The sequence below is a fragment of the Pinus tabuliformis genome, chromosome 2_1, assembly GCF_031772625.1.
Source record: "Pinus tabuliformis cultivar Carrire ecotype Pingquan chromosome 2_1, CPIR1, whole genome shotgun sequence".
NCBI lineage: Eukaryota > Viridiplantae > Streptophyta > Pinopsida > Pinales > Pinaceae > Pinus > Pinus tabuliformis.
Window position 1 is genome coordinate 976,619,217 of NC_142299.1, and position 24,011 is coordinate 976,643,227.

The window sequence follows — 24,011 nt, forward strand, 5'->3', positions numbered from 1 at the left end:
ACAGCCGAGAAGAAGGAGAAGAAGAGGAAAAGGCAAGAACAGATTTTGGATGCAATAGCATGAATAGAGATGTCATGTATTGTGTTAAAATGAAGGTAAAGATTGGAAACCAGTATGAGTTCTGGAAAGTTCTTATGGATATTGGTTCTAGGTTAAATATTGTAAGTGATACTGTAGTTGGTATGCATCATCGAAGGCCAACAACATGTCCAAGGGTGATTACTGCAAGTGGTGATATCCCCACTAAGTATGAAGCAGAAATAGATGTTCTTCTTACAAAAAAAATCGAAGTTCATTTGGTTTGTCCCGTTGTCCCAGGACTAGACTGTGCAACGTACCTTGGGACCCCATTTTTTCAGAATTTTAGCATGCATGGAGCAAAATTTGATACAAAAACCCAAAGGTATGGATAGTTTATCAGCCTTGAGAATAAGGAAGTCTTTTTTCCATTTATCAATTCTAATTCTCCAATTAGGATTAAAAGACTGGAGAGAATGGAAAATCTTCTGGCAAAAATGGAAGTAAAAAGAGAAGTATTAAAAACAGAAGAACATTTGGATAATGGAAAATATGCCTCTGAAATAGCAAATCTCACTGCTAAATTCAAAGAGTGTTGTTCAGACGATCCAAATGCTTTCTGGCATATTAAGAAACAGGAAGTAGAGCTTCCTCTCAAAAAAGACTTCAGCGGAAAATTAAGGAGATCCAAAGCAGTGGCAATGAATGAAGAACAGATGAAGCTTTGCAGAGAAGAAATAAAGGATCTCTTAAAGAAAGGGCTTATCAGGAAAAGTAAGAGCCCCATAGCATGTTTTGCATTTTATGTTAATAAGCATGCTGAAATTGCCAGAGGAAAGCCAAGGTTGGTTGTGAATTACAAACCCCTGAATAGTATTTTGGATTATGATGCATACCCTTTGCCAAAGCCATCCTCCATACTTGCCCAGATATCAAAGTCTAAAATATTCTCCAAATTTGATCTCAAATCTGGTTTTTGGCAAGTAGGAATCAAAGAGGAAGACAAATGGAAGACAGCATTCTCTGTACCTAAAGGACATTATGAATGGAATATCATGCCATTCGGCCTAATTAACGCTCCTTCAGCCTTCCAGAGAATAATGGATGAAACTTTTGAAGGAATGGAGGAATTCCTGAAAAAGTATATTGATGATTTACTGATTCATTCTGATAATATTGCTGACCATGTTAAACATTTGAAAATCTTTCTCCGCAGGGTCAAAGAAATGGGTATAGTATTATCAGAATCCAAGATGAAGTTATTTCGGCCAATGATAGACTTCTTGGGTTACAATATACAGTATGGATCCTATACTGTAATCCAAAGGAGTTTGAATTTTGTTGATCACTTCCCTGATGAAATTAAGGATAAGACACAGTTGCAAAGATTTTTGGGAAGTCTGAATTACATTTCTAAGTTTCTGAAGCATTGTGCACAAGAAAGGAAATTGTTGAATAAAAGGCTTCAGAAGGATCCAATTCCATGGAATGGTGACTGCACACAGGCAGTCAGAGCAATAAAAGAGAAAGTCAGAAATATTCAGCCTCTCTCCCCTATCAGAGAAGAATGGGAGAAAATCATTATGACAAATGCTAGTTATGAAGGTTGGGGAGCAGTCTTGTGCCAAAAGAACCCCAGCAGCAAAAATGAGATTGAGATAAGTCAATATGCATCTGGATTATGGGCCAAAAATCAATTGAATTGGTCAATTCTGAAGAAAGAACTTAGAGCAATTGTTTGGGAATAGAAAAATTCAGAGATTTTGTCATCTACACCAAATTCACCATCAAAACAGACTGCCAAGCATTAAAATATGCCATTCACAAATGTGATTTTGAAGACGCTGCTATGGTAAGATGGATTATGCAACTCAGTCAATATAACTTTGATATTGAATTTGTCAAAGGAGATAAGAACAGTTTTGCAGATATGTTGAGCAGAGAGTTTTTATCTGAACATTCAATAATGAGTCTGCAATGCAATTTCATCAGAAGACATGAAGATACTGTAGAAATTGAGACTTCATCTGGATGGATTTCATATGATTTGGAAACAAGTCTTCTAGACCATGATGAAGATTGGCGACCAATAAAAGAAGTCAGGTACAGGACAGGCATTGATTTCCTTTGGACAGATCCTCATCAAGATGAAGCAAATAATGAAGCTCTTGAAGCCCTGGATTATCTAAGGCAAATTGGGAGCATTGCCTATGTAATTGAGAGAGATCATGAAGATGATAATAGGATCACCAGTTGTCACATAACATTCAGAAGGTTTGACAATCATCTTCACAGGGAAAATTATGATTTGGATCGGCAGCAAGAGGCTTTCTACACAGCAATGAATCTGCAGAATTTTTCTACTAATATGTTTTATTCTTTGCAGTTTTCTTTTTTGTTTGAAGATACTCCAGTAGAAGACATGGAAGAAGATGACCCTGTTCCAGGATGGTTCATGGATTGGTGGGAAAAATATGGCTTATCCCCACTTATCATGAAACCATACTCCATGGGCTTGTTGAAAATACCAAATTTCATTCCTAGCAGCACGATGATGACATTGGTTTTGGATAAAACAATAAGAGATGTGGTAAATATTAACAATACAGATTTTCTGAATGGTGTCAAAAGATGTGGCCATGTGAGGTGGTTTGTAATGAATCACTACAAGTGCAGGAAAATAATTCCGAGTACCAGCTATGAAGAATTCCATCAACAAGCTGATCCAGAATTAAACCCATTCATGAACCTTAATGAATTAGATTTACCAGATCCTCATGATAATTCAACTTGGGAAACTGAAAAAGAAGTGTGGGTACAATATTATTCCAATTACTTAATTGAAAGATGGAATTACCAGTACTACACTTACCCACAAATTGATTATTACACCTTTGATTGACGTCTTTCCAGCCGACTATGGTGCTGGACGAGCTTTCGTGGATTCCCTCGTCCTGGAATCTCCACTTTGTACGTCTTGAGATTTGCATATCTCATCTTTTTAGTCATTTCAGTCTTTCGAGGGTTCTCTTTTATGAATATCCTCTGTGTAAATTACTATATGTATGAAGATTCGGTCCCCACATGCCTCAGGCTCTCTGAAAAAGAGTAGGGATGAGATAACATAGGACAATATTGTCCTATGCCCGAATCTTGCTTTCGGCGATTTGCCCAGGTCTGTCCAGTACTTTATTTCTGAGTCATAACATAGGACAATATTGCCCTATGCCCGAATCTTGCTTTCGGCGATTTGTCCAGGTCTGTCCAGTACTTTATTTCTGAGTCATCAGTATGGACACAGTCCATTCACGGATGTTTGTTCCCTTCCAGCTTTATAAATAAGAGATAGCTGTGAAGTAAGATTCATTCGGGTTTGGAGAGAGTCTTGAGTCTTGAGTTTTGGGTCGAGTGATTTTTCCTGCTCTGCATCTGCGGACCATAGTGTCTGATCTGCTTGCATCACGAAATATTCACTCAGGTCTTATAGGTTTGGTTTGGAAGCCTGCGCATCAGTGTGCTCGGCACTGGTGAGAACCTAAAGTGGCTGAACCAATAGGAAAAGTCTGTATATTTGTGAGTCTGTAAAATTTCTGAGGCAGAGTCTGTTTATTGCCAGGCAGCCTCCGGTAATACTTGTTCCTTGCGGACGGTAGAAAGTCCGGTAAATGCAATGACAGTCAATCTCTGTAAAGAAAACATCTTTATGTAAAATCTGCATCCATATAATAAAATTTCCACCAGTTCATATTTCCGCAAGCTTGCTGTGTCATTTATATCTGTGAGAGAGGTCCTGTAGAAAGGCCAAAAAGCCTATGTATTCTTAGCCCTATTTGATAATCGATGGACTACATTTACACAAGCCATGATAGGTGGCATTGAGACAAGCCTTGCTGAAGGCCCTGTACAGTATGATGTTTTTCCAGACTTTTCTGTTGCATTAGATGATCCAAATGTCCTGCAATGCCTAACATTAGGTATTCAGACTGCAGGATATGAAAACTTCAAAACAAAATCAAAAAATTTGGCCATCTTTTATATTAATTGTGTCCGATTTTATGAACAGGAACCTACGGGCCTTTCATTTTCTATATTCTTTGTACTCTGATCATCAACTTTTTGCTACTGCCCTACTGCACTATGATCTGTCATCTGTGAGAGTTGCCATCAAGGACAATACTTGTATCATAATGCCAACAGGTAGAAGGCAAGATAAAGTGCATCAAAGGTAATTGAAGGACGAAAGAAGATTCTCCATGGGCAGCGAAGAAAGGAGGAAGAAGACCGAAGTATAATAGGGTTGTTACAATCACACGTGCAAAGAAAGGAGCCTCTTCTTGCGGGCATTATAGCACTACTATCATAGTCATATAATCTCGTTGGTTGGGCTAGATAATTAGGCCTATAAGGCCTCTCACTCAAGCAAGGAAGAAGGCTATACAAGTAAAGGAAAAAGGAGAAGCCTAACATAGTTCTTGTTAGGGTATTCCCTCACACGTGCGAAGAACTAGAGCTGCATTACTGCTACTCTAAGTCTGCAATCTTTGTGAAAGAGAACAAGGCTTGGTTGGGAGGCAACAAGGTCATCTTCTTAAGTTAAAAAGGATCCATCTCTAGAGCATACAATCTAAGGTCTCTACAGTTGCCGAAAGAAGTGTCTAAGGAAGAAAGACAAAGTGTTGAAAGGAGGGGGACAAAGTGTTGCAAGAGGAAGTAATCTTGAAAGGGCTTGACTTGTGCTTGGAGTGTTGATTTGGGGTAGCATCGGATGTGCTCTAGCCATGAAAATTGGTGGAGAGGCTAAGGCACATGAGATCTCCAATACCCAGAAAGGGTTTGGGCAGATTCTGAATAGTTTGGGAGATACTAAAATAATTAATATTTTTAATCGAGTCCTTGAGTCTAAACTTAGGGAAAATAAAATATTAATGTGAATTAATATAAAACTGTGTTAGAATGGTCCAAAAGTCATGGATCAAGCCAGATCTAATCTTAGTCGTTGATTAGGGACTTAATCTCGGTCGTTGATTTGTCAACGAGAAAAGTATAAAAGAAGGCTTGAGGGTCACTTGGAGAACACACCAAGAGATCAAGATTTCGACTTTCTGGGGCTAGGTTTGCTGAGAAAGTTGAGAGAGTGATCACAGTTGCAGCTGAAGGGTAGTGAATACAGAAGCAGAGAGGCAGAGATAGCACCATGAGGCAGTGCAGTAGCCGGAGAGAGGGACGCAGAACAAGCCAAGGGTTCACGCAGAGCCAACCAGGGCTCACGCAGAGGCAGCCAAGAGCTGCCCAGTGCCTCAGAAGGCCAACGTGAGTGACGCCGAGGGCCAGAGGACACAGTGCCTCCAGAGGCTGAAGCAGGCCAAGCCAGAGTAACTCTAGGCTAGCGTTGGGCCAGAGAGAACTGACGCAGTCCCTAGAGGCTGACACTGGGGTTTCGTGGGGCAGATTGGAGCTATGGCATTGTCGGAGTGTTTATCTCGGGTTTCAACCGGAATATCTACTTCCGATTAGAGAGGTGCTACTGCCGAGATTTTTCTCTGTTGCATGAACCAGATTTGGCACCCAGATTATATTTTGAAACTGCTTAATAAATCAAACCCTCAGATAGTTGCACCGGTTTTCCCACATTGGGTTTTTCCTGGGACATTAGTCCAAAAACAATGGTGTCACTCGTGTGCTTTTTTTTGTTTCCTTCAGTTGATGATTTGTAATGTGTTGAGCATGTACTTGTATTTATTTCCAGTATTTACATGGTAAATAACTTGTTAATTAACAGAACAAGTAGGTAGGAATAAATCAATAAAGTACATGAAGGGTTTCTAACAATTAGGCTTAGAAACTTCAACATGGTATCAGAGGGTAGTTGCAGATCACAGGAAAACTAAGGACATTAGCCGAGTAGAGCAGCAACAGCAGAAAACAGTTGTCCCGAGTGATAGAAGTTGTTCTTAGCAGAAAAGCAGCAAGGAAGGGGTGACGCAGTGCCTACATCATCAAGTTCGAGCCAAGAAGAGGCCACGCAGAGGCTGAGGGAGGCAAAGGCAGGCTCATGCAGAGCCACGCAGAGGCCAAGAGGGCTGACACAGTTGGTTGAGGAGGCTGATTTGTCGGTGTCAGAATTGCGCAGAGCTTAGAAGCTCTAACGTTCAGTTTGTTGGGGTTTAAGAGGTTGTGGGTAAGTTGCAGAGTGGAGTTGGTGGGGTACTATAGTCAGAACAATACCTAATAGGGCAAGGCCAAGGAGGAGGGAATTGCTACTGAAAATTTCTAGTCGAGAAATCTGGATCAGTGGTGCAGCTACACTAACGATCGGAGTGGGGCAATCTCGACATTGGCAGAAGGGTTTCCAGGAGGGAAATCGAGGCTCAGAGGGAGTCACACCAAGAACTTCTAGGAGGGAAGTAGAGGAGCAGCGAGATGGCAGTGGACAGGGTAAGAGACCAGGACAGACTAGACGAAGCCTCAAACTTCGTAGTCTGGAAGGCAAGAATCCTATCTGTTCTAGACAGGAATCATGTCAAGCACTCCGCCTTGAGGACGATAGCTACCCCAATGTTGCAGGAATCGTCCCCCCCACCAAGGATCCAAAGGAAGATCCGCGTCTCGTACGGATCCGCCACCGATCCTTTGGCAGAACCGCAGATCTAAAAATCGAATCCACGGATCGTCTTTTTTTTGGCGATTCCTGCAAAAATGGATTCGTGGGGCCCCAATCCGCAGCTCCTACTACCCGATCTGTGGTTCCTATTTCCCAATCCGCGGATCCAGAAAGGATCAGATGTGGATCTGTGGAGGTTCGGGCGTGTATCCACCGCGAATTGCAAGCGGGTCCAAGTGAAGGTGGACGGTTCCGTGGGGCTTTTTTTGTTTTTGGAAATTTTGAACTGTTCTTTGAGGAACTACACTTTATGAATACTCCTAAGGCACTCCCTAATGGCACTCCATCCTTTTACTTAAATTTTTAACATTACCATGAAATGACTCAGGATGTTTGAGTGGTTCCAACCTCATCGGACTTCATATGAGAAAATAGAATTTCATATGCCATTCAAAATTTAGCAGACTTAACAGTTTTCAGGATCAATGGGATTGTAGCATTTCATTGGATTATATCATGTATGAGGGCATGTGATTGGCATTTAATCAAGAGCAACAAGCCCTATATGTACCCCCCCTAGTGTTGGTGTTATTGATTGTTGAACTCCTTTGTCATGGCCTTAACAATTATGTACCCTTCACTCAAGTCAAAATCATTGATCAGGAATGTTAAGCTTTCTCTACCATATTATAAGGCTTGGATTAAGCTGTTTGATCAAAATTACGTAATGTTGACTAAAATCCCTATAGAATTGAAGTAGAGGCAAAGGCTAGACAAGAAAAGAGGAATCTAGATTGTAGATGGTTGATGCTGGAATAATTAATCATTGATGTACAATGGATGCCATATCTATCTTGATTTATGTAAAAATATGCATGTTTTCATGTCTTCTACAACTAATTTGGTATTTTGGATTTTTTTTTAATATAAATGCAAAAAAAAAAAAAATATATATATATATAGTAGACGCTTCGCTTCATAGATTTTTGGAAAATGACGCTTTCACATCCCCACTTCCAAAAAACGTCCCCGTTTCGTCCCCGCTTTGTGAAACATTGAGCTATCCCAGTTGACCCAGCTGATAACGACAAATACAAGGAGGCAATGGTGAGGACCAAGAGCATCATTCTTGACGGGGTCAAGGACCATGTGGTACCACATATTACCAAAAAGGACACGGTAAATCAGATGTGGGAGGCCCTAAAGAAATTGTTTCAGCATACTTCTGTGCATAGAAGGATGTTACTAGAAAATCAACTGCGATCATACTAGATGCAGAAGGGAAAACAGATCGACCCCTTCCTCAGTCGATTGAAGGAGATCCGAGATCAGTTGAATTCTATATGGACCACGCCGGATCAAGAATTGATGGTGAGAACGGCCCTGAACGCAGTCTCAGAAGACTGGGAGGTGTTTGTCCAGAGCATACTAGGCAGGGTGACCCTTCTAGATTGGAAGGAAATGTGGGTTGCTCTTCGCCAAGAAGAGATCAGAAGGCTGAGCAAGGCGAGAAGAAGCAACAAGGGGATCAGAATCAAGAAGGAGGAGGTGGATGTTTCCCTAGCATCTGAGGGAAAGCAGGAGAAACGGAAGAAGAAGGACCTCTCCAAGGTCAAATGCTTCCACTATGGGGAGCTGGGTCATTATGCGACCTAGTGTCCAAGGAAGAAAAGCAAGGGAGAGGCCTTCAAGACCAAGGTTGCGCTAGCAAGGGCAGAGAAGGAAGTGGAAACAAATGATGATTGTGCCATGAGTGCACACACACCACTTGAGCGGACGTGGGGAGACATCGAGCTATAGTCAGACAGACTACAAGCGATGAGGGGCAGGATCCTCGAGGTACCCAACCTCTTGGATTATACCTTGCTACAGAAGCCGCGAAGAGGAGTAGCAGGACTGGCGGATGTCAGGGGAGACGAATGAGGATGGAGCGATAGAGTGGAGCTACAGTGCAGGATTCCTAGGACAGCGTGAGGCTAGCAAGCTAAAATAGTGAGAGAGGCACGGGAGTGTTGCACAAAAAGGTGTGCAACGATGCGAGATGCACAGAGTTGTTGCAACAGCGCAGAGGTCAGAGAGGGAGCACTTATCAGTGACAAGGGAGCTTCAACATCAGGAGTGTTTCTAGCCTGATGGAGATGTCAGAGTTGGGAGATCAGGTACTTACTTCTCAGTAACTGAGTTGCAGTGCAGCAGTCACTAGTGGTAGTGCTACAGGTAGCACGATGCAGCATGATGAGAGGGGTTGCAGTGCAGATGCAGCAGTAGCAATGGCAGGGCCATGGGCAGTAGCACGGATGCAAAGGGAGTTGCAGTACAGATGCAACAGTGGCAATGGCATGGCCATGGGTAGCAGTACAGGATGCAGCATTGCAGATGATGGGCAGCAGGCCTAGCATCAACACAGGGACCAATGCCGGATGATCAAGGTGATACTCAATGAGGAGTATTGCTAGAGCACAGTCCTCGCTAAGAGGAAGTGTTGATTTCGAGTAGCATCGGATGTGCTCTAGCCACGAAAATTGGTGGAGAGGCCAAGGCACATGAGATGTCCAATACCCAAAAAGGGTTTGGGTAGATTCTAAACAGTTTGTGAAATATTAAAATAATTAATATTTTTAATGGAGCCCCTAAGTCTAAACATAGGGAAAATAAAATATTAATGTGAATTAATATAAAACTGTGTTAGAATGGTCCAAAAGTCATGGATCAAGCCAGATCTAATCTTAGTCATTGATTTGTCAACGAGAAGAGTATAAGAGGAGGCTTGAGGGTCACTTGGAGAACACACCAAGAGATCAAGATTTCGACTTTCTGGGGCTAGGTTTGCTGAGAAAGTTGAGAGAGTGATCAGAGTTGCAGTTGAGGGGCAATGAATACAAAATCAAAGAGGCAGAAATAGCACCGTGAGGATCAGCACAGTGCCCGGAGAGAGGGACACAGAACTAGCCAAGAGTTCACGCAGAGCCAGCCGGGGCTCACGCGGAGCCAGCCAAGAGCTACGCAGTGCCTCAGAGGGCCAACGTGATTGACCCAGAGGGCCAGAGGACTGACGTAGTGCCTCTAGAGGCTGACGCAGGCCAAGCTAGAGTGACACTGGGCTAACGTTGGGCCAAAAAGAGTTGATGCAGTCCCTAGATGCTGACGATAGGGTTTCGTTGGGCAGATTGGAGCTGTGGAGTTGCTGGAGTGTTTATCCGAGGTTTTAGCCGGAACATCTGCTTCCGAGTAGAGAGGTGCTACTGCCGAGATTTTTCTCTGTTGGGTGAGCCGGATTTTGGTTTTCCTGCATTGGGTTTTTCCGGGGACATTAGTCCAAAAACAACGGTGTCACTTGTGTGCTTGTTTCTGTTTCCCTCAATGGATGGTATGTAATGTGTTGAGCATGTACTTATATTTATTCCCAGTATTTACATGGTAAATAACTTGTTAATTAACAGAATAAGTAGGTAGGAATAAATCAGTAAAGTACATGAAGGGTTTCTAATAGTTAGAATAAGAAACTTCAACATAAAGGATCTTCTTGTCAAGGTTCTAGGGTTTGGCATTGATCAATAAGAAGCTTCTATAAGAGAAATTTACCGAAGGGTTTTCCTCTCAAGAGAATAGAGGTTTTGGCCCTCGCAAAGAGCCAACTTCTTGTGTTTTTGTTCTTATGTTTTTGGTAGTAATTTGATGAATTACACACACATGCATTAATAAAAAGAAGAAGAAGATTAAGCTAACAAGACAAATTGTAAAAAGACATCAAAAATTGTTATCAAGTCTAGAAGAATCACACTGCACCTAATTGCCCTTGATTCTTCAACATATAAAGGCTCAGAGTACTATGTTTCAATCGTTGATCCTCAAGCGTGGAAGGAACCATTACATGAGATCAGTCACTTCTGTAAATTATGTTACGGAAGGGTTAAATTGAATGGAAGTTTGAAGGCCTACTAACTGTGCATGTGGATTAATTCTTATTTGGCATTTCATAAAAAATTTGTTCTTGCATGTTTAATTTCGACTTAAGCTTTGCATAAAAAAATTGTTATGGGATTTGATTTAAATAAGAGAAGGAACTGTTATCTGTTACATTTCTGTTCATATGCAAGTTAATGAATTTAGATGGGATTTCCTTATGATTTCTATCATGCAAGATTAATTTTGGATTTGTTTTGTTTATGTAAAAATTGTTCTATGGTTGTTGAAGACCAAATTAGCTCACAGTTGGGGAACTTTGATTTAGTAAATGGTAGAAGAAATTTATTGAAGTACCTCGATAGCTAGGAATTATATAATATATTCACAAAGGTTTGCATAGCACACAAAGCAACCATTGAGGCTGCAAGGTAATCCATAGACCAATAAATCCACACCAAATTCTTTCTCTGATATCATGACCAACCTCAAATACTTTGATACAAACCAATTATAGAATGCATGGATGTTTGTGTAAGGTGTTGACCACTCTATGTCAACGACCCCATAGCAGTACACCCCTTTTTTCACAAAAGGGATCTATTATGTTTGAGTGTTCGCGCCTTTCAAATTTCATCATTAGCCGACAGTTTTGTTAAAGATGTAAACCCATTCTGCAAGTTTATAATGTAAATGATCTTAGTAAGACCATCATGTATGTAACAACCTATGTTGCACGGGTTCCCGCACCCGGGGGTGGGGTTTTCAAACCCGTCCCAGGTTCCCACACCTAAGTACCAGATTCGGGTAAGAGTTCTTCCCAGAAGAACCCAGAAGAACTAGGTTCTTACATGAAGAACCGGGTTCTTCAAAAAAAAAATTAGGTTCTTTTCCTTTAATGGGTTCTTGGGTTCTTGGGTTCTTCGGGTTCTTGGGTTCTTGGGTCCTTTGGGTTCTTCGGGTTCTTTGAGTTGGGTTCTTTGGGTTCTTCATAAAAAAACTATATTAAAAAAACTATATTTTGAAAACAAATACTAGGATACGGCATGCATGAATGACATGCTTATGCTACTTATAACTTTATAAGTTATTTCAAAAATTCAAACATAAAATAAGAATTTACATGTAACATTGTAAGATACTAAAATGTCTAATGCCAAAGCAACGAGTCCAACATTTACTTAACTTACGTAAATGCTAGACTCAACTATTTTGGTGAAACTTGGGACAGATTTTGTCACACACAGCTGACTGAGATACACTAGCCAAGTTTCCTACAAACTCAGGAGTACGCTCAAAAATCCTAAAGTATTCTGAGTTCTCAAAGACTCAACATTTTAAACTTTATTTTATTGGGCTGCCTTGTGTGTTTGGTGGGACAGCAGTGAAATATATGCTGCCAGCAGCCATAATTTATACTTTAATGTAGCCATAAGCCTAAAAAAAACCACAGAATTTATATGTAATGATTCAAAATATATATAGTATAAAAAATGCTCTCGATCTGGAAGCTTCTAAAAATTGTGTCCCCCACTCTGGCTCCTACTTCCAAGAAGCCTTGGTTCTTATACCTATTAGTTATTTTTTAATAAAAAGGGATGCAATAATATTGAAGGTCAAATAACTTGTATTTTCCAGTTTTTTGGTCTTTGAGGAAGCCATTGTTCCTTAGGATTTAGCTATTTAGTATTTTTATTTTAGTATTTTAAAGTTTCCTAGTTCATGTTTGAAGGAAAATTTTGAATGTAGTATGACAATGGACATATATCATGATTCATGATTCTTACTAATATGTAAACAATGAACAGTTTTTTGGTGATAAAGTTTGAAATTTCAATGTCAATGTTGAATGCTCAATGATGTGCATGTTAAAATGATTAAAGTTTTCTTGTTTAAAGTTGAAAAAATATACAAATTCAAATTTCATATATATTATTAATTATAATTTATAAATTTATAATTTATAAAATATAATTATTAAAATTTAATATTATTATATTACCTGACAAACCCATGCACCCTGTTTCCAAAAATGTCGTCCCCGTCCCCGTCCCCTTCCCTGAACCCACGTTTCCTGGCAACATAGGTAACAACCTAGGTAAGCATAGTATTTTGATGACGATTTCTACCTTAGGAAGTTTTTTGTCTCATTGATTCATCTGTTTCTAGACACAAATGATCGGCAGAGTTTTTCCCTCCAATTTCACCTCAAAGCTAGGGTGGATTTTGTCGTCAAGATATTAAGTCCTAGTGTTTTTTATCCAATCTTTATAAAAGTAATTTGGGAATAATCCTAGCTAATTGGCTAGATTATTTTATTACAAATTACTCGGTCTACTAGATCGTATTTCGTGTCGCAGAAATGGGTAATTGTTAAGTGTCTATAATGAACGGGTGTTCCCCCTTTCATGTATTGAATTATAAAATCTTCATGTAAAAAATTATTTAGTGCATTGTCCATCATAAATAGACACCTTGGCTAAATATTAGAGTTGGAAAAATTATTAATCCTCTCATCAGTCAATTAATTAAATTTTCTGGCAAAATTAAATTAAATCCTAACCCAAAAATTTAATTAAATTTGTGTCTTAGTTAAAATTAAATTCTCTAATGGTGAAATTCATGGGTTTTAAAAAAGTTAATTTTTGGAGGTCTCCGACCAAGGGAATATTGAGAATATCAAGAAATTTTGGACCCTTAGGCATTGGTGGTTAAGTCAAAGTCAAATTTTTGAGGAATCAATTAAATGATCAATTCGATTTTTCCTCAAAAATTAAATAATTTCGACTGTGATGATTAAAGATTAAATAAGTCTTTATGAACGGTTGAGATTAATTTGACAGGGATCAAGCCAACTAGCCGTTGGAGATTTTACCCATAAATTAGAGGTCAGTGTCAGTTTGTCTTTTAATCCGATCTTTGAATCGTGTACTAAGCTCCCAAACTCTCTTGTATACTTTTTGAATTAATGCAAAAATCTTTGGGTTTTCAACGTGTGGTTGTGTTCCTCTTCATGAATTTATGGTAACATTTATTTAGTTTCTGCTTAATATTATGTGAAAACTATCAATCAATAACTCTCTTAAAATAATCTGCATATGGGTATCTTATTCAGTTTGTTGGATCTAGGGTAACATTTTTAATTTTGATCGAAATAGCAAGTATTTTTATTTCTACCGAATTTCATTGTTGTTCTATTTCTCTACTTGGTCTGATGGTTGATCTAGTGTTTGCAAGAGATCTCTATTGTTTTTGTTGAGAGTTTGGGGATAGTCTCAGTTGGACCAGCTAACTCTCATCATATATTTTCTGAAGAGACTACCTCATATAAGCTTCGGGGTTTATCTTAATATTAAGCTTCTTTTTTGTAGGGTATTTTTGGGCTAGTACCTCTCGAAAATTTCAAAATCTTTCAAATAATTGTGGAAAATTTGATAAATCTAGCTAGGGAGAGCCTTAGATTATCGAATTTGGGAGCGGAGTTGGACTCATACTTCTCAAATCTAATAGAGCTATAACTTTTGTGCATAGATATGTATAAATGTTTACATAGATCTGAAATTTTCTAACTTGCGTCTTGGGGTTTCTATTCATTTTGTTTTATATTTGGGTTCTGGGTATTTTTTGTTTTCGTTTTTTGCAAATGCAAATCTGAAGGAAAATTTTTATTTGAAGCCAGATCTAAACCTTAGAGGGTAAGATTTGGCCTCAATACCATTTTGCAGGGACATTTGTTAAAATTGGCAACTAGGGCCAAACTCCATGTGGGTCAACTTATTTATGGCAGCTGACATTTTTATTGGATCCCTCTCGTCGAGAGGTGTAAGATTGATCTAAAGATCATTCGATTCCGATAAGTATTTCTGGAGATACGAATTTATTTTGATTATGGAATTATTATCAAGCCGACCAGCATCTTATGTAGGCTCAGAAGCCCAACCAACGTGTCTATTCAACCTCTACGTTTTTAGTATAAATAAGAGAGGATTTGGAGTCATTAATGATACACATTCTTCATGTGATCTCCTCTCCATGTCTTGGGTTTTTGGAGAAGAAGAGACACTAATGAAGGATGCCCTAAGATAATGCCCTAATTCAATGCTAGAAATAGAGACACTTAGCCGCAGAACAAGGAAGACATTATTACGTTGTTCATGGAAATCTATACACCATTAATAATGAGAAACTGCACGCTGTTCATGCTGGAGACTATTACGCTGTGAATAGAGACACATATACGCTGGCAAACAATGAGGATATGTATATATCCACAGTCAATAGAGATATATACGCACGACATTCATGATACAGTCATGAAGGCAATATATATACACACAGTTATGTAAACCCTATACGCTGAGCCGGCAATGAAGACATCCACGCAGCTCATACACTGTCTAGAAGCCCTAACTCGCAGTCAAGTTATGAACGCAATCAAGGGAACGTTGTCCAGAAGCAACCATAAAAGTACAGAACTCATATTCGGATGGTTCTGAGATTGGAAGAGGAGCCATTGTAATATGAAGGAACCCACAATCTATACGCACTCTATCACTATCTTGAAGACTTTAATACGCAAGGAATAAATACGCAGTCATAAAGACCTTTCTGCGTAGATAGACATTGATACACAGTCAAAGGAACTCCACACACAATCATGGAGCAAACGCACAGCTACGTGTGATAGCAAATGCACAGCTACATGAACCCTAATCCGTTGTATATATGCGTTATGAAGAATATCATGACCATATACGCGCAGCACTCTATCATGATATAACGCAGTCTATACGGGAAACGCAGTCAGTGCATGAAGACTCATGACCTTGAAAACTTGATGGGCAGTAATGTTGATATAGCAGTCAGTGGTATGACTATAACAATCTTCAATGGAATTGTGTTAGCATATTCATTGACATGGCATGGAAGACACACTATGTATAATATGGCTGACAACATATATGGCATGCGCAGCATCATGAGGTAGATCAAGAATAATGCAGCATAGAGATGAGATCATGAGCAGCGTGATATATATATATATATATGGGCAGCTTGATATATATGGGCAGCATGATGTATGAGATCATGTGCATGGGCAGCACAATGATACATGGAGCATGGACAGCATCATGGTGAATGTAATCATAAGCATGGGCAGCTTAACGATGAATGAGACCATGGAAGATGCAACAAGATGAGCAGCATGAAGATGAGAGCAGCTCAGTCATCTAGGTCCAGCACTATAATGGGGTAGCATGGTGCTCCACAGAAAGGTGCGGCAAATGGACAAGATGCAGTACTATGATAGGTGAAGGAATCACCTTAGAGAATCAGTTGAAGCAATATGTCTTCAACTGATCTTTGCAGATATCAAAAGTCAAAGTGTTGACTTCTATTGTAAATGTATTATCTCTCTCACTTTCTCTGTTGAACTTTGAAGAACATAAAAGAAGAACTGATCAAGGGTTTCCCCACATTGTGGGGTTTGTCCCTGGCTAGCGTCACATCTTGTGTCCTCTTGTCTTGGCTTGTCTTCTGCGATTTATATTTATGTGCTATCTGCAGTTTACTTTAATGCTGATGTGATTGCTAATCTGGAAAGATACTGTGAAAATTAAATAAATTGCTCTAGCATAGAACATACCTAAAATTAACAACATTGTTCAAAGTTATTTACAGTTCGAGGGTTTCAAAATTTAGATCTGAGGATTTCATGAGTTTTCCTGAGAGGAAATTTGAAGCAGGAATATATCATTTTAAAATATAAATTTCTGGAGAGCTTTTTAAGGTTGTTGGGCTACTATCTACTGCCCTGAAGCCCTTTAAAATTTTGTTGCTCCCTCTATCTGTGTTTTTCTTTCTTTTCTCTAAAATTGCTCCTCTTTTTCTGCTGCCAAATTGCAACCTTCTCCAGTTGAGCTTTTCTTCTTTTCTCTACATAACCAGCTGCCATTCCTTTTCTTCTCCTCTCTCTTCATCATTCGCGACCTCTCTTTCAGTTTTCCAATTCTACATTGCCATTTCTCCCTATCGAGATTGCGCTTCCTCCTTCGTTGTCTGTCCCTCTCTCCCGCAGTCTTTTCCTTGTTCCCTGCCTATGTTTTGGTTTTCTTCTCATGCCTTTCTTGTTCCCACTACCTGCAAACCCTCTCTGTCTCTGCTCGCATCTCTTTCCCTTGTCGCGGCCCTCCATTCCTTCTCTGCCTGCACGCGGATCCTTTGAGCTTCATCTCTTCCTCGTCACTGCCATCTCCCTGTCCACCTCCATCCTCTGTCACTTGCATCTTCTCTCCCTCACTATTGTCGTCTAAGCTTGTACCCAAAAGCTCGATTTCCTTTTTTTTCTTCTTTTAACTTTGTTTTGATTTGCGTTAGGGTTAGATTTTGATTTTGATTTTATCATAACATAACATAATTTGGTTTTTTTTTAGGTTTTCTTTTTCACATTTTATTTTTTTGTTTTGATTTTTGTTTAAATTAAAAAGGGGCCTTTAGAAGTTTGATTTTTATTTTATTTTTTTGTGAATTTGATATTTTTTTAAAAGTTGAATTTCATTTTTAATTTTTTCTTTTCCCTTTTGTCTTGATTTTTTTTTATGACACTTTGATTGTTTGGACAAAAAACTAAAATTTAAAAATTTCCATCTCCATTTTTTTAATGTGACTTTGATGTTTCTAAAGAATTAAATCAAAAGAGGACTTTGTGCTTTCACATTAAAAATTTAAATTTTTATGTGGCCTTTGGCCCATTAAAAATTTAATTCATTAAGCCTTTTAATTTTTTACATTTGTGACATTAAAAACTTAATTAATCATTTGCCACATCAAAAAAAATCATAAACCTTAGCATATTAAATTTTCCAAGGGGAATAATTAAAATTTTAATTTGAAGTTCCTTATTGGGGTTCTTGTGAGGGGTTTAGGACTTCAAAATTTTAAAGGGAAAAATTTTGTGGAGTTAAAAATTTTAACTCTCTATAGTAAAACACTTGAATATTGTTTAAAACATCTTTAAAGTTAGCTATAGGAAAGCAATAATTTTTTTTGGAATGGGGCCATTTAAGAAAAATCATTTTTATTCTAAAATTATTTGAATTGCTTAGCATTTGAATTTCATGGTTCTTCATGGTATTTAAATTTTCGAAATTTAATTACTAGAGTGTTTTGCATGCTAAGGTTTTGAGCATTTTCTTATGCTTGACATCTATTGAGATTGTTCGTCATTGAATTAACTATAAGTGTGATTTCATTACTTGAATTATTTGATGTTTATTGCATGTTAAATATTTTGTGAATATTTCGAGTAATTATTAAAGTACTCTGTCATGGAATTGTGATAAATTGCATATCTTTTGTTTCCTAAACTGAGTATTTTTTTGAGCATCTATTGGCATTGATATTAAATTATGAAGAAGATTGTGTTCTCTTTGAGCTATAATTATATTAAAAATATTTGAAGTAAGCTTGTGGTTTAATTGTGATATTGCTAAGAAATTTATCTTTCAATATTTGTCTAGTGAAGTGAACATTCATTTTGGCGATTAAGGACTTTGATATATAACTTTGAAGCAGATCGTAGCATAAGCGTTTTTCATCCTTGAGTCTAACTTCATCTCATCTTCTAATCATCTCGTGCATTTGCATACTCAGTTAGTTCTGCATAACTAAAATTTACTTCTAAGCATAAGCTTGGTCGATAGAGAGATAGGTACCCATCCATCTTTGCTCGAGAAGCCTACTTTTAATAGTACTTAAAACGCTGACCTTGCAGTGGTCAGAGCCACAGCTCTCTGCAGCGCTGGAAGCACCGGGTATGTAATATTTTCAGAAGAGGTATCGTTAATCACACCTTAGTGTGTTTCACCTTATCTTCTCTTTGCCAATTACTACGAAATCAGACTCAGTATAGAAAGGATCGAAGGGTTAAAACTTAGATAGGAATTTAACTAAAATTGACCAAGATTCCTGCATCTCACAATAGTTTTAGGATCTGCATTTCATATAAGATAGTTATTAAACCAAGCAGCAGTTGCTAATCAATTACTTGGTCCTAAATTTTCTAGCAAGATTGTTGACTCCATAAGGCACTAGTATCAATCGTTTAAATCTAATCAAATCCTATAAGTCTTGCTAAATCTTAATCAAGTACTCGGTCGCTTCATTGTGTCTCCCGAACTAGTTGGTTCCCAACTAGTTCTCCTTTCCATTTCCATAGGGTCTACCCCCCTTAGCCTGTTGTAGGGAGACAGCTTAAACAGAGAGATGGAGATCAGGGTGACAACCCCCGATTTGAGCCATTGTCGTGGTTCCTGGACATTTTGTGCGACAACATAAGGTTATGCAATCAAATTCAAAATTGAACAATCCAATCAATTCTGAACCCATAAATATAAAGTGGAGACGAATACATGCATTCAGAATTGAAAAAACTGTGAGCAGTCACTGGTCAAGGGGTCGGTTGGAATTTAGAAGCCAAGCACTGTTTGGTAACTTGATAAGTCGTCGACCTGTCGACTTTCACTGTGCGGTTGTCTGTGTGGGCCAAGGCTTAAGCGACGAGCGTTAATAGTTAGACTTAGAGCTTTGGGCAATGGGAGTCTGGAGATATAGCTATCAGCCTATCACTTGTGCAGAATCGTCATTGGTCACACAGGAGTCGAGCAACGAGAGTTGAGAGTCAAGACTCAAGTTTGGACAAAGGTGGTGCCGCGACAGGGGTCAAGAGTGAAGTGCAATGTGATGCTACGAGCGTGAAGTTTAGGGTTTTGATTATTATTTTTTTTTATTATCAACCACTATCACAACTCGAACTGAATGTCGAATTTAATTGAATGCAAGGTAAATTTTGTAATTCTATTCATGATTGTGTTTGGGTTAGGGTTCCAATCTAGTTGGATTTCGGATTCACCTTGATGTTCGGTGAACCAAAACGAACAAATTCAGCATCCGTTTAAATTCAGCGAACTTTGAACCTAAAAGATTTTGTTCGCCGAACGCAGTGACTTAGCTATTTTCTAGTTTGATGGCAAGATAATATGTGGAAATAATTTACCACTCTGAACTCAAAATTACTTTGAAACACCTGCGCAATGAAGCTTAGTTATCATATCTATCATCCATTACATTCCAAACAACATGCCTTACTAAATCCTTTTAGAAAGAACATTAAAATGGAAGTTGGTGATGAAATTTGACTGGCATAAAAACCTTATTGCCATTACATCATCCTTTAAAGTTTAAACTTCAAAGGCCAGTTGTTTCAATTCCAATGACAGTAGAATAATTTTGAGGTAATGTTCCATGGTCCACATTAAAATTGCCTCAAGCAATAAATCATGGCAATTTACAATTCTTAGGGCACATTTGGACGGTTGGTTTAGCACACTGCTAAGGATGTAATAAGAAGCAACACTATGTGTACCATCGAATGCCAAGTCAATGGTTTAAAGGCCTCCCAAAAAGAAATACAATAGGTTGAAATAGATCTGCAGGAAAAAAATTGATCTTCATGGTATGGATAATTATGTTACATCCCCGTAGGTTTTGAAGGATGTTTCAAACATGTTTAATTAGTCAAAGAATATGTTTAACGGACATGTTTAATTTTTCAATGCTTGTATACGATACATTGGATGTAAGAACTTATAAAGCAACATGTAGAACTCAAACAATAAATTTCCTTCAAGAAATGCTCTCCATGTAAGAAAGAAATAGCACCGTAAAGCTCTTCATGCTCACCTTTAAAACAGCAACAGCAATAACAACCCGTTTAACAAGAACAAATGTTGCTAGCACCACAATGATCAATATGATCGTCATGATTATGGCAACAACCCTCAAATGATCCCGTTCCTGCACCCAAGAAAAAGGTTTACTTTTGGTATTAGAAAGGGGCAGTATCATCATTAATTTGCCAGAACTGTAATGGGCAATCTCCCTTATTCTCAAGGCAGATATTTCAAAGCAAAATGATACCTCAAAGTGCTCCAAGAGTTTTCAAATAGCACCCTAAAATATAAAACTTAAGGTAAGAGGCTACAAAACAAACACTAGAACTTACACTTCCAGTTGTTATCAAACTATCTGCTGCACCTTCCCCAATTACTGTAGAGACAGCATCATGCCCAATCCAACCAGCTGAAACATGAAACATTTCAAAGAAAGGTAAATATTCTGCATGAATTATCAATCTTAACAAATCTTCATTATCATAGCTGGGACAAAGCAATCAGAACAACTAGGGCATATCCTCCTAATCTGATTGTCACCCACCCTCAGTTCGTGAAAGACACTTATTTTAGGGGCTTCAACTGTAAGAGAAACAAAATTGCTTCAGGCCAAAGTATTGGCAAGGAAGAATCTAAAGCTTTCTTTCTTAATGTCAACTCTGGCATGAAAAGGAGAATTATTGGCATTCTTGACTTCAAGGAAGAAACTCGCCCTATCAGATACTTGGGTTCTTCCCTGGCAAGAAATTGACACAGGAGGAAAGATTTGCGCCAGGTTTCTAGATAAACTCAAAATCAGGTTGGCACCGTGGGCTGATAGATATTTGATGTTTGCTGGAAGAATGACTCTTATTCATGCTATTCTATCTGCCATCCCTATCAATCAATGCTATAGTCCGATGCACCCATTTCTGTTTTGCTGGAAGATGAAAGATTCCTAAAGAACATCTTATGGCAAGGATCATTCAATGAAAGAAAACAGCATCTTCTGGATTTAAAGCAAGTGACTACTCCAAACGAGCTGGTCACTGTAGCCTTAGTATGCCAAAACTTGTCAATAAAGCATTGTGTGCAAACTTTACTGGAGGTTTCTCTCAGATGAAAAATGTTTATGAAGTAAGATAAAAGTAAAGGTTTGGGTAAAGAAGATTCAATCTCATTCATATGCCCACAGGCTCAAGTATCTGACATATTCTGGTCGAGTAGAACAATCAGATCGACAAGAACATTTCTTTAGGAAATAAATACTGTTAACAGGGCCAGATTCTGAGAGCATGCATGGGCAGGTCACCAACCCCTCATAAACTTCCAGTCTGAAGAAAGTCAGAAATGGAATGATATGTCAAGGATGGACCAGGGTGAAGATAATATAAGATCGGATAGGATAATTTTATTAATATGCACGAGTGACCATATATCAATGGAACTAGAAAGTACAAGAAGACATGATAGTAGTATGGGAGTGTCAAGGTAACTCCCAAGCACCAAAAAGAAAAAGAATATGTTTAACCAAGATGTTAAACCTTAACAAAAGGAAAGATATTACATTATACTTGAAGTAGAAGTAGACATAGATAAGATACGATAATTTTATTAATGTCCAAAAAAGAACAACCATGTTGTCTTCCAAAACTATGAGTGAGCCAATGCAAAACTTGATAATGTCCTTGGGAATGCCCTGCACTAATAAGGCCTGGTTGGTAATCCCACGAAAAGCCTAGGGGCAGCCAGCTAGAACTCTCCTATAATCTAAGGCCAATGAGAAAAATTTGGTGTGCACCATTAATTACTCAACCAAGGAGAGGCATATGTGCACTCGAACAAACTGGTGTGGTTACTTCTCTATGGAAATATGCAAGTGGAACATTTCCCAAGGGAGAAAATAGGTCAAGGTGTGAACCTCAGTTGCATGAAACACTGAAACGTTTCGGAGTTTCTAAAATGGGTACATTTAGAAACGTCACCTCCCAAGTATGGAAACGTCGGCCGAAACGTCAGCTGAAACATCATATATGTATATAAATATATAAAAAAAAATATAAATAAGTGAATAACACATTATCTTGCAAGAAAAAAGGAAATAAGACCTATAGATGACAATTTAGAAGGAAAACCAACTCTATATTAACTCTCATAGATGATTACATGATGGTCAAGTTTTGGCAAGTTTTCGGAGTTTTGGGTACGGGTACAGCTTGAAATGTCGAGTTCCTAGAAGTTTCGTGCAACATAGGTGTGAACTATTTCACCAACCTGAAGTCTTCTATATCCATGGTTGGGATATTGGGATGGCAATAAATGCCAATAATCTCAAACATTGAATTCAAAAAAGAAGGGATCATACTAGTGGGATTGGGCTTGGATATGTTCTATAACATTTGTCTAAGTTATTAGCTCATATCTATATAGAGGCAGACACTTGTGATCTAGAAAACAAAATAAGTTAGCAATGGACCATACTGCATCTCAATAGAGACCATGATATTTCTCTAGAATCTCATAATATATGGGGTACCTAAAGATTAAGTGCTCCTCTTCTCAATCTCTTGCATATGACACAACAAACAAATCCTATTCTCTCACAAGACATTGTGGTCAGTCTCAACATGTCACTACTAGGAACAAGCCCCCAAATGGATGAACAAGATCCCAAGTCGTGTTAACAATGGCACCAATTGTACTCAAGATGGACAATGAGGTTGTCCATTAGTTGTACATAGTGCTCAAAGTAGAAGGGCATCTTAGGACCAAGAGGATTTAGAGGGGGAATCCAAGTAACTTGATTACATATGAGTAAATGTCTTCTCTAACCACCTTTATAATCTCATTTTTTGTAGAGAGAAATGGATAGGGGCATCTATAGATCACCTAACAAGGGAAGACCATCCATATATCTGTCAATGGGTTAAGAGCAAGAAAGCCTTTGAGAAGCCACACCTCTTGCACCCAAGGAGGCAATCTCTTCCAAAGAATGGAAATCCAAGTCAACATATCTTTTCCTTTCAACTACTAAATACCCTAGAGTGTGTACCTTGTCAAGAAAAAAGATAAGCCTTAGAAGGCTCTCAAGGCATAAGGGATGGTCACTAAATTTAACTTGGACAATGACCTAAGGATAAATATGTTTGCAATGGATCATACAATAGTGCATGATGGATTGGACTCTCTCCAATCATGCCCAATTGACTAGTTGCTAACTAGGTCTCCAAAACTCAATGCCATATAATACCATTGGTTTGATAGCTAAGTTGCAGGAAACGTTGAAGGGTCCGTTTCCGGCCGGAAACGAAACGAAAACGAGGAAACTCGTACCGTATAGCGTGGAAACGCGTTTCCAGCCGTACTAGCTCGTTTCTCAAGGAGGAAACGTGGCTAGTACGGCTGGAAACGCGTTTCCAGGCCGTACGACGAAGTTTCCTCTTCTAACTTGACTTTTTCTTGTATTTTTTTTTTCGCTTCTAATTTTTTATTGGGCAACTAAAATATCTTTTGGATGCCTCTCAAGTTATAAAAAATAGGATTTTTTTGAGTGGGGCAGCCTAATGTTCAAGCCTATGGCCCTAGTGTTGATATTCAGTTCATGGTAATGTTAAATTCTTAAAGTAAAAGTGACATTCTCCTTTATTTTTCATTTTCATCCTTTTACTTGAATTTTTAACATTACCATGAAATGACTCAGAATGTTTGAGAGTGGTTTCGCCCTCATTGGATTTCATATGGAGAAAGTAGAATTTTAGATCTCACTCAAAATCCAACAG

General features: G+C 38.5%; 1 protein-coding gene across 1 annotated transcript in view; it reads right to left on the reverse strand.

The window, feature by feature from the left end:
- The window catches only part of LOC149203901 (choline transporter protein 1-like), a 335,506-nt gene that overhangs the window by 17,786 nt on the left and 293,709 nt on the right, over positions 1-24,011 (reverse strand). The window contains exons 5-6 of the mRNA XM_089403603.1: positions 20,586-20,662; positions 20,264-20,377 (exon numbers count right to left, since the gene is read on the reverse strand). Coding sequence (XP_089259729.1) covers positions 20,264-20,377; positions 20,586-20,662 — 191 coding nt within the window. The remainder of the gene's footprint in view (positions 1-20,263; positions 20,378-20,585; positions 20,663-24,011) is intronic.